The following is a 12982-nucleotide window of genomic DNA, read 5'->3' as shown; positions in this document are numbered from 1 at the left end:
TTTTTTTTCGATGTTTCTCTCAATAATCTGTAATACGCTAGATTTTGCCTTTTTATCATTACTGTCATTATTCTTATGATTAATATCATTATAATCATTATCATCATGATTATCATCATTATTATCATCATTATTGCAGTTATAATGATTATTATGCTAATTATTATAGCTATTTTCATCATCATAACTATTTTTATAAGGGCAATAGCAATAGTGATAATTTTAGAAATAATAATGACAATAGAAATAATTATAATGACAATGATAATGATGTTATTATTATTTCTACGGGCTACCCTCGCCCATACATCCCGCCTTCCGTCCGCCGGCGATTCTTCGATGCCTACCACCAGCATCGCGGCATCCGGGCCACCCAACACCTCATCCGCAGCGAGGTCGTCTGGCCCGCCATCAACAAGGACGTTCGGCAGTGGTGTCGTTCCTGTATCGAATGCCAAAGAAACAAGATCCACAGGCACACCAAACCCCCCCTCCAGACCTTTCCTATTCCAGACAGTAGGTTCCAACACGTCCACATAGACATAGTGAGACCCTTGCCCATGGACGACGGCTACAGCTACATCCTGACGATGATCGACCGTTTTACCAGATGGCCCGAGGCTAAGCCCTTCCGCGACATCACTGCAGCGACAGTCGCCAAGACCTTCAATACCTGGATCTCCCGCTTCGGCGCCAATACAAACCAGTTCGAGTCCGAACTTTGGCGCCACCTAATGATCCTGCTCGGGTCCAAAAGAATCAGGACGACTGCTTACCAACCCTGCGCCAACGGCATGGTCGAGCGACTCCACCGGCATATGAAGCAGGCCCTAACATCATCCTCCCCTAACAGGAGATGGGTCGACCAACTTCCTCATGTCTTCCTCAACATCCGGACGTCGTTCAAAGAGGACCTGCAGTGCACCAGCGCAGAAATGGTCTACGGGACAACGCTCGCCCTCCCTGCAGATTTCCTTGTCACGGGCCAGCAACTTCGAACCCGGGACCTTCGGCAAACAACTCTGCGAACGAATGGCCCGGGTACGCAGCCGACCGACGAGACCCATCCGACAACAGTACATATACATGCCTCCAGGATTTGCTCTCACGTCTTCATGAGATAACATCCCAGACCTCCTCTCTGTCCTCCGTACGAGGGTCCATTCCCGGTCATCCGAAGAGGCGACAAGACGATCACCATCCACCGGCCAAAGGGAGAAGACACCGCGACCATCGACCGCGCCAAACTCGCACACCTGCAGCAGCCCTTCAGGATCGCCAGAGTCCGTTTCGCGACCGCGAAACTAGAGGGGGAGTGCTGTAGCGGTTCCTGATTGGCCATCAATCTAGAACCGCACATGACCTGTTATTGGCCGACCCCTGCTTCGGGACCGCCCTAATCGGCCGAGTTAATATCGCCGGTCAGGTACTTAAGCCGCCGGACCTGAGGTGGAATCAGGGTTTAGCTGGACCCCCAAAGGGTTTTTTTTTCATTGTTGCTTTCGTGGGGGGACTAAAGAGAGCGATTTGACACCCCCACGGCGAGCTCGATGATCTGGCCCTTGTGCTGATAACTTTGGGTGTTATCGTGCACTACCTTGCTTTGAGGCTAGTGATTTTAATTGTAAGCCCAGGGTGCTTGCAATTAAAATCACGAAGCACTATCAAATCAGCTCTTTTACTGCGAGGTGTCGGCCGGACATATAAGGGCTCACGCCCGTTCGGCAGGGTCCCGACCCCGACCGACCCTAACACACAAAGAGAGCTGTTTTACCAGTGTGCCTTCTTTTTTTGAAACCCATTTCCACCCTTTCATCGCCCTGTCATTAGCCTTGGCTAGACTCCCTACCTCCCATCATCATCACCCTTACGCGATGCCACCATGGGTCATGTGATCAAATTATCATACTCTGGAGAGCCCATCTCCTGTGAGGTGGCTCTCCAGAAAATCTTCTCCATCACAGAAGTTGCTGTCACGCACTGCTTCAAAGTGCATAATGGCTACAAAGTTGTTCTTGCCAAGAAAGAACAGCTGACCCCTTTCCTTTCGACTACTGGCCAGAGAAAACTCGCTGATCATGGTTTTAAACCTCTCCCCTCCCCGGAAACGAAGGCTAAGTGCACGGTCGTGGCTAAAAAGATCGACAAGACAATCCTGCCACGATCGTGCCAAGCCATCCAGGAGGAAGTCAGCACCATGAACAATGTCACTGTGGTGGATGTTTACAAACCACCAGAGTCGCGAATCCTTAAGATTCGCTGCTCAGCCCCCGAGGAAGCACAGAAGCAAACATAGTCCCTATCATGCTTCAAAGAAAGGGTTTTTCCCCAACATTGTGATCCCTGAGGAAATCTTCGAAGACCAAAACCTGTACATACCTGAATTTCACACACAAACAAACACTCACACCGAGGCCGGAGAAGCGACCATGACATCCACACAGCCCTCTACCTCTCACTCACACGGACTCCCACAACCACTACCACAACGAATACATAAAGAAACTGCACAAAAGAAAACTACACCAGATACTTCTGACAACAAACGCAAACATACCTTACCACCAGACATGCACACCAAAAAAGACAAAAAAGACCCTGAGCTCTCGGCCCCCGAGGCTCGTCACGTTCACGACGATACTATCTTGTCGGATTCCGACAGTAGCGAGAGCCTCGAGATCGATGTCGGTCTCGGGGAAGGCCCCGGTGCCTCCTCGCTGACTGCTCCCCTCGAGGGAGCAGGTCCTGTTCTCCCTGTCAGGGGAACTTTCGGGAGACGAGGAAGTATCGGGAATTGGTCCGCCGTTTCCCCCAGAATTCCGAGTCTCCCAGTTTCAGGAATCCCTTCCTGACCTTGACAAGCCCTCGACGGGGGCTCGCTCCCGTGGGTTACCGGGAGCAACAAACGCCACACAAGGTGAGACCGCAACATCCGGACTCACCATGAGTGGCGTGCTGACAATCGTGCAAGCGAATGTAAGATCATTTTTCAATATACGTAACTTTTTTTCCCGATTTCCTCGATCGGGAATGTCCTGACGTGGTTCTTTTAAATTCCACCTCTATCACTAACTCCTATGCTATCAAACACTTCGGCTACACGTCAAGACAGTCACGAAACGGCTGGTTCGTAGAGTCCTGCATCCTCGTCAAATCCACCCTTCATTTCGAATTCATTTCACCCCCATTCATCCATCCAGACTTCATGGCTGTAAAGCTATTCACCCAGCAGGGCCCTATAATGATTGCCACGGCCTATATCAGACCAAATTCAAACTTGCCACTTTCAGATTTCAATAAATTATTCAGCTATAATAATCTTCCAGCCTTCTTCGCCGAGGATGTCAACGCATCACATATCACTACACCACACAACCACGAATGCACACGGTAGACAGCTCTTGTCTATTTTCAACACAAAAAGACTACATTACATAGGACCCGACTTCCACACCACAATCACGGCTAGGGGAAAAGGCAGACCTGATCTCGTGTTCGGGAACAGGGCCGCCCTCCCCTACCACACACACCTACAACCAGGTCCGAACATCGGTTCTGACCACATACCCGTGATCATAAAACTTTCCACCTCACCTATACATAACAAAGAAACGCCATCCTTCCGGTATAAGAAAGCAGATTGGAACAATTTTAAATCTTATCTTTCAGATCAAAATTTCGACTTTAACCTTGACAGAGAAAATGTTCTCGAAATAGATAGGCACTGGTATCATCTCTTTGCTTGGAATTCAGCAGCAATACTCCGATCCATCCCACGAGAGCGTTACAAAATACGTAAATCATTCCATCCAAGCGAGAGAACCAAGCGTCTCCTGACCTGCTACAGGGATCGTTTTCTCCAAAATATTCAGAATTTACACCGAGTTCGGTGGGACCTCACTATCCTCAGAAACCATGTCATAGATAGTTTTGATAATAACCGCAAAATTCATTGGCAAAATTTGATTAAACAAACAGAATCGATGCGAGTTCGCAATCCACGGGAATTTTGCCAAAAGATTAAACAGTTAAAAGGCAGTAACTTCCCTCCCTTCAGTCACCTCCTCAAGGACAACACTCAAGTTTCAGATCCCGTGGATGTTATCAAAATTTTTCGTGATCACTGGCAAACTGTATTCTATCCTCATGAACCACCCCCCTTTTTTTAATGAACATTTTCAATCCATCAACACCTGGAGCCAAGAACACAGGATAGAAACAGAGCCAGAGCCAATTATCCACATGGATAGGCTGGACGACACATGCGAACTCCGTGCTCCCATCTTGATGGAGGAGATTAAACAAATAATAAAGAGTTTTCCTCGTAAGGCTCTGGGCTCCTCTCAGATCGGGCGTGACGCACTCCTTCATCTTCCTGACAACGTTTTACGAGCTATGACGCACCTGTACAATACCTCTCTTGCTTCTGGCTACTTTCCTGCTCCCTTTAAGACTGCTATCGTGGCCCTCATACCTAAGCCAAACAAAGACCTCACTGACCCCAAGAATTACCGCCCAATTAGTTTACTGGAGACATTAGGCAAAATTTTTTGAAAGAGTCATTAATTCCCGACTAAGGTGGTATCTCGACGACCATGACCTACTTTCTTCCAAACAATTTGGCTTTCGCTCTCACCGCTCGACTACTGACGCACTGAACCTACTGACTAACTACTGTCTTAACAACAAAGACAGACGACTTAAGACGGTCCTCGTGACCAAAGACGTGGAGCAAGCCTTCGACACGGTCTGGCATGCTGGCTTGAAGTACAAAATCTGCACTAAATTCAATTTTCCCTCGTGCACCAAGAAGCTGCAAATTGCAGCTTCTTGGATGACCGTAAATTAAAGCTTAAATTTAAAGGCAAAGTTTCCTCTACAATCAATATGCACGCAGGTGCACCTCAAGGCAGCATAATCAGCCCAACACTATGCATATTATACACTAATGACCTCCCCGACCCCACCTTCCCTGATTCACTGACGTTACTTTACGCTGACGACTGCACGCACTTAGCTAGACACGATTCGCTCGCTGGTGTCGTCCGACGAATCAACGACGAGCTTGACACCGTCTCTCGAGGGGAGCACAAATGGCTTATCAAAACTAACTCGACAAATACATAAGTCCTCTTTATAAACCCAAGACACAATCCTCCTTACGATCCAATATACCTAAACTCTTTCGACAGACTACAAGCACCTCTTCAAATAACACACTCTTGCACCGTCCTCGGTGTCACTTTTGACACCATGTTTAGATTTCATTATCATACCTCTTCAAAAGCCGCATTGGCTAGAAAGACCTTACAATCGCTTTATCGATTCAGATGCGCTGCCTCGCGCACGAAGCTGCACCTGCTCAGAGCACTCATCACACCACTCCTCACGTACGCACAACTCACACTTACACTCGCCGCACAAATAAACAGACGCAAGCTACAGATCGTCCTGAACAAAGCACTTCGCTGGGTCTACAGCGTGGCGTGGGACGACTTTGTGTCAACAGCACGATTACACGAGAGGGCAGCGGTGCTCCCGCTGAACCTCGTGTGGCGATGGATGATTTGTAAACAACTCGACAAACTCCGTGCATGGTGCCCCGACTGGATAGAGCGCTCCAGCGCCTTCATCCAGGGACGGAGGAGCGGGATAGGCCGTGATCTCTTTTCTCTGGACTGGTCTGAGGAGATTGAGCCAGCTTTCTGAGCTTGGCAGCGCCTTCTTTTCCTTTGTGCACTCTCTCACTTCCTTCTATCTTTCTCGCTCTCCCCTCTCATGTTTTATTTTATTGTTGTTATTAATTTAACCACTTAGCATGGTTTTAACTCTCCCGAGAAATGGACAGCCACGCTGTGCGTGAGGGAACACTCCGAGTCCCGCCACATCACGATGTGACGGGCCCCGGGAGGTCCTTGGCTCGGCTCATTTCTCCTGTTTTGTGTTTGTTTGTTTTTTAATGTTTTAAATGTTCATTTTAACGTTCACTTTTATTTTATTTACTCGTTTAATCATTGTTTTTTAAAGCATGTAGTTGTTTCTTTTACAGTGTAGTTTTAACTTGTTTGTGTTTTAAGTTCTTTTAAGTTAAGTTTTTAAGTTTTGTTTTTGTGTTTTTAAGTTCTTTTAAGTTTAAGTTCGTTCTCGTTCTCCAACGGAACTTTTAACCTCCCCAATAAAAAACTACCCTCCGGTAAGCCCTATCCCCCCTTTTAATTAACTTCCCCTTCAAACCCTTTTCTTTGACCTCATCTCCCACCTCATTTCCCTCACATCGCGTAAGCGTCCCCCATCCTAATCCTTACCCTCATCTCACTGGTTCCGGATTTCCGACACGTGGCATCTGCCGCTCGTACCCGAGCCATGACCGCGGCTCCTTTGTCGTAAGGAGTGCCAACGCGCGAGCCGGGGAGGAGGTGCCACGGCCAGTGATGATAATCCACCCGTGATGTGACGCAGGGGGGGGAGATAGACTCGTTGCGGTCGCATCCGCTTTCATCCTCCTTCCATCCTGGCAGTCTCGAGGTTAGCCGAGGGCACCACCGTTGCCATGGGCGATAAGTCTGTGCACGGTGGAGCCGCAGATGGCGCCTGGCAGGCTGCCCCCCCCACCCCCTCCTCCCCTGTTAGCCGAGCGCAACCCGCAGCCCGGGCATGGCCACCCTTGCTGGCGCGGAGCTGGCCCCCCCAACTCAACGCCAAACGGGTGAATCATGCCATGGCTGCGGCGAGCACAGATGGCGCGGGGCCTCCCCTCGCCAGCCTTTTCCCGCCTTTTCCGACTCCAGTCATCTATCCCCCATCTATTACCCCGCACGCTGGGTTAAGCCACGGCTCTTTCTCTCTCACTAAATCATCCTTTCTATCCCCTCCTTATCCTTCCCCTCATTATCATCGTCATTATAATTATTACTATTGTTATTATTATTTCTAAAATTACCATTATTGCTATTATCATTATAAAAATAGTTATGATGATGAAAATAGCTATAATAATTAGCATAATAATCATTATAACAGAAATAATAATGATAATAATGATGATAATCATGATGATAATGACTTTAATGATAATAATCAGTAATGACAGTAATGATAATAATTATTATCCAGTCCATTCATAATGAAATAAAGGCCAAAAGTAATAAAATCCCAAAAGTCGAAAAAACAGCAAAATCTAGCGTATTACAGCTTTTTGAGAGAAACGTCGAAGAAAACCCTTTTTCGCTTTTTATTAGTAATTATGAAGATTTTACCATTAATTCAGGTAATTGTGATGATTTTCATAATTCCTTCATTATATGCAATAATGATGATAATTATGATGATAATGAAAATGATAATGACAATAATAATGATAATAATGATAAAATCAAAATTATAATGATAATTTGGATAATTACTGCAATAATAGCAATAATCAACTCTATTCCAATAATTTCCAGACTAATAATGACAATAGAAATAATAATAAAATCATTATCATTGTCATTATAATTATTACTATTGTCATTATTATTTCTAAAATTACCATTATTACTATTATCATTATAAAAATAGTTATGATGATGAAAATAGCTATAATAATTAGCATAATAATCATTATAACTGCAATAATGATGATAATAATGCTGATAATCATGATGATCATGACTATAATGATAATGATCATAAGAATAATGACAGTAATGAGAATAATGATGATACTAATTATTATCCAGTCCATTTATAATGAAATAAAGGCCAAAAGTAATAAAATCCCAAAAGTCGAAAAAAACGGTAAAATCTAGCGTATTACTGCCTTTTGAGAGAAACGTTGAAAAACATTTATTTCGCTTTTTATTGGTAATTATGAGGATAACATTAATTCAGGTAATTGTGATGATTTTCATGATAATTCCTTCATTATATGCAATAATGATGATAATTATGGTGATAATGACAATGATAATGACAATACTAATGATAATAATGATAAAATCATAATTATAATGATAATAATCAATAATAGCAATAATCAACTCTAGGCTTTTAGGCTAATAATGACAATAGAAATAAGAAAAAACATCATTATCATTGTCATTATAATTATTACTATTGTCTTTATTATTTATAAAATTATCATTATTGCCATTATTATTATAAAAATAGTTATGATGATGAAAATAGCTATAATAATGAGCATAATAATCATTATAACTGCAATAATGATAATAATCATGATGATAATGACTATAATGATAATAATCATAAGAATAATGAAAGTAATGATAATGATTATAATAATTATTATTATCCAGTCCATTTATAATGAAATAAAGGCCAAAAGTAATAAAAACCCAAAAGTCGAAAAAAGGGCAAAATCTAGCGTATTACAGCCTCTTGAGACAAACGTCAAAAAAAAAAAAAAACGCTTTTTATTGATTACCAAAATATAGCGTATTACAGCCTTCTGAGAGTAAAGTCGAAAAAAACACTTTTCGCTTTTTGTTGGTAATTATTAGGATTTCAACATTACTTTAGGTAATTGTGATGATTTTCATGATAATTCCTTCATTATATGCAATAATGATGATTATGATGATAATGACAATGATAATGACAATAATAATGATAATAATGATAAAATCATAATTGTAATTATAATTTTGATAATTACCGCAATAATGGCAATAATCAACTCTATTCCAATAATTTTCAGACTTATAATGACAATAGAAATAATAATAGCATCATTATCATTGTCATTATAATTATTACTATTGTCATTATTATTTTTGAAATTATCATTATTGCTATTGTCATTATAAAAATAGTTATGATGATGAAAATAGCTATAATAATTAGCATAATAATCTTTATAACTGCAATTATGATGATAATAATGATGGTAATCATGATAATAATGACTATGATGATAATAATCATAAAAATAATGACAGTAATGATAATGATGATAATAATTATTATCCAGTCCATATATAATGAAATAAAGGCCAAAAGTAATAAAATCCCAAAAGTCGAATAAAAGGGCAAAATCTAGCTTTTTCGCTTTTTATTGGTAATTATGAGGATTTTAACATTAATTCAGGTAATTGTGATTACTTTCATGATAATTCCTTCATAATATGCAATAATTATGATAATTATGATGATAATGACAAGGATAATGATAATAAAAATGATAATGATAAAATCATAATCATAATGTATTCTGTATTCCAATAATTTTCAGACTAATAATGACAATAGAAATAATAATATCATTATCATTGTCATTATGATAATTACTAGTAATTATCTTACTTATTACTGGTAATAAGTAATAATCGTTATTATTGTTATTGTCATGAAAATCCTTAGAATATTGTCGATTATTACTATTATTGCATTAATTACGCAAATTATCATTATAATTATCATTATATTATAATTATCTTAATTAATGTCATAATTAGCAGAATCATTGCAGAAATCATCATAATTATCCCTTAAATTCGAAAAAGGGGGTTTGTCGACCATTCTCTCAGAAGGCTATATATCGCTAGAGTTCGGCGTTTTTTCGACTTAAGGGATTTTTATACTTTAAACCTTTTTCATTATGGATGGGCTTCATAATGATTATCATCATCATTATTATCATTAATGTCGTCATTATCATCATTATAGTAATTATCGCCATAATTACCCTTAATATAATCATTATAATAGTTATTATCTTCATTATTGATGTCATTTCCCTTATTATAACTATCTTTATAATGATAATAACAATAATGATAATTTTAGAAATAATAACAACAATAATAACAATTATAATAACAATATCATCGATATTATGATTATTTCAATGATTATTTTTATTATCATTATCGTTATTATTATTGTTATTGTCATGAAAATCAATAGAATATTGTCGATTATTGCTATTATTGCATTAATTACGCAAATTATCATTATAATTATCATTATATGATAATTATCTTAATTAATGTTATAATTATCATAATCAATGTCATCATTATTGTCATTATTAATGGGATTGTCATCAAAATCATCATAATTAGCAGAATCATTGCAGAAATCATCATAATTATCCCTTAAACTCGAAAAAGGGGGTTTGTCGACCACTCTCTCAAAAGGCTTTATATTGCTAGATTTCGGCGTTTTTTTTCGCCTTTTTGGATTTTTATACTTTTAGCCTTTTTTCATTATAGATGGGCTTTATAATGATCATCATCATTATTATCATTAATGTCATCATTATCATCATTATAGTAATTATTGCCATAATTACCCTTAATATAATCATTATAATATTTATCTTAATTATTGATGTTATTTCCCTCATTTTAACTATTTTTATAATGATAATAACAATAATGATAATTTTAGAAATAATAACGACAATAATAACAATTGTAATAACAATAATAGCGATATTATGATGATTTCAATGATTATTTTTATAATCATTATCGTTATTATTATTGTTATTGTCATGAAAATCATTAGAATACTGTCGATTATTGCTATTATTGCATTAAGTACGCAAATTATCATTATAATTATCATTCTATTATAATGATCTTAATTAATGTCATAATTATCATAATTAATGTCTTTATTTATTTTTATGATTGTCCTCAAAATCTTCATAATTAGCAGAATCATTGCAGAAATCATCATAATTATCCCTTAAATTCGAAAAAGGGGGTTTGTCGACCATTCTCTGAAAAGGCTATATATCGCTAGATTTCGGCGTTTTTTCGCCTTTGGGATTTTTATACTTTTAGCCTTATTTTCATTATGGATGGGCTTCATAATGATTATCATCATCATTATTATCATTAATGTCGTCATTATCATCGTTATAGTAATTATCGCCATAATTTCCTTAATATAATCATTATAATAGTTATTATCTTAATTATTGATGTAATTTCCCACATTATAACTATTTTTATAATGACAATGACAATAATGATAATTTTAGAAATAACAACAATAATAACAATTATAATAATAATAGCGATATTATGATTATTTCAATAATTATTTTTATTATCATTATCGTTATTATTATTGTTATTGTCATGAAAATCATTAGAATATTGTCGATTATTGCTATTATTGATAATTCCTTCATTATATGCAATAATGATGATAATTATGATGATAATGACGATGATAATGACAATAATAATGATAATAATGATTAAATCATGTTTATAATGATAATTTTGATAATTACTGCAATAATAGCAATAATCAACTCTATTCCAATAATATTCAGATTAATAATGACAATAAAAATAATATCATTATCATTATCATTATTATTTCTAAAATTATCATTATTGCTATTATCATTATAAAAATAGTTATGATGATGAAAATAGCTATAATAATTAGCATAATGATCATTATAACTGCAATAATGATGATAATAATGATTATTATAATCATAATGATAATGACTATAATGATAATAATCATAAGAATAATGACAGTCATCATAATGATAATGATAATAATCATTATCCAGTCCATTTATAATCTAGCGTAAAACTTTTTCGCTTTTCATTGGTGATTATGAGGATTTTAACATTAATTCGGGTAAGTGTGATGATTTTCATGATAATTCCTTCATTATATGCAATAATGATGATAATTATGATGATAATGACAATGATAATGACAATAATAATGATAAAATCATAATTATAATGATAATTTTGATAATTACTGCAATAATATCAATAAATAACTCTATTCCAATTATTTTCAGACTAATAATGACAATAGAAATAATAATAACATGATTATCAATGACATTATTATTATTATTACTATTGTCATTATTATTCCTAAAATTATCATTATTGCTATTATCATTATCAATATAGTTATGATGATGAAAATAGCTATAACAATTAGCATAATAATCATTATATCTGCAATAATGATGATAATGATGATAATCATGATGATAATGACTATAATGATAATGATCATAAGAATAATGACAGTAATGATAATAATGATGATAATAATTATTATCCAGTCCATTTATAATTAAATAAAGGCCAAAAGTAATAAATCCCAAAAGTTAAAAAAAAAACGGCAAAATCTAGCGTATTACAGCTTTTTGAGAGAAACGTCAAAAAAAAACTTTTCGCTTTTTATTGGTAATTATGAGGATTTTAACAATAATTCAGATAATTGTGATGGTTTTCATGACAATTCCTTCATTATATGTAATAATGATGATAATTATGATGATAATGGCAATGATAATGACAATAATAATAATAATAATGATAGAATCATAATTATAATGAAAATTTTGATAATTACTGCAATAATCAAAAATATTCCAATAATTTTCAAACTAATAATGACAATAGAAATAATAATAAAATCATTATCATTGTCATTATATTTATTACCATTGTCATTATTATTTCTAAAATTATCATTATTGCTATTATCATTATAAAAATAGTTATGATGAAAATAACTATAATAATTAGCACAATAATCATTATAACTGCAATAATGATGATAATAATGGTGATAATCATGATGATAATGACTATAATGATAATAATCATAAGAATGATGACAGTAATGATAATATTGATGATAATAATTATTATCCAGTCCATTTATAATGAAATAAAGGCCAAAAGTAATAAAATCCCAAAAGTCGAAAAAAACGGCAAAATCTAGCGTATTATAGCCCTTTTAGAGATACGTCGAAAAAAACCTTTTTCGCTTTTAATTGGTAATTATGAGGATTTTAACATTAATTCAGGTAATTGTGATTATTTTCATGATAATTCCTTCATTATATGCAATAATGATGATAATTATGATGATAATGACAATGATAATGACTAATATTGATAAAATCATAATTATAATGATAATTTTGATAATTACTGCAATAATATCAATAAACAAGTCTATTCCAATA

General features: G+C 36.3%; 1 protein-coding gene across 1 annotated transcript; it reads left to right on the top strand.

Moving 5' to 3' along the window:
- The first annotated feature begins 560 nt into the window (after positions 1-560).
- LOC138865495 (uncharacterized) lies at positions 561-1334 on the top strand. Its single transcript, XM_070136107.1, has 2 exons — positions 561-1012; positions 1133-1334. The coding sequence occupies exons 1-2, from the start codon at positions 561-563 to the stop codon at positions 1332-1334; spliced, it is 654 nt and encodes a 217-aa protein (XP_069992208.1).
- Positions 1335-12982: the final 11648 nt, after the last annotated feature.

This window comes from Penaeus vannamei, chromosome 2, assembly GCF_042767895.1.
Source record: "Penaeus vannamei isolate JL-2024 chromosome 2, ASM4276789v1, whole genome shotgun sequence".
Classification (NCBI taxonomy): domain Eukaryota; kingdom Metazoa; phylum Arthropoda; class Malacostraca; order Decapoda; family Penaeidae; genus Penaeus; species Penaeus vannamei.
Note: the sequence above shows the minus strand (reverse complement) of the source record. Positions and strands in the feature narration are given on the sequence as shown.

Coding starts and splice junctions, on each gene's coding strand:
- LOC138865495 (XM_070136107.1), top strand. CDS start 561: ATGGACGACGGCTACAGCTACATCCTGACGATGATCGACCGTTTTACC. Junction 1,013..1,132: donor CTTCGAACCCGGGACCTTCG/GCAAACAACTCT, acceptor ATAACATCCCAG/ACCTCCTCTCTGTCCTCCGT.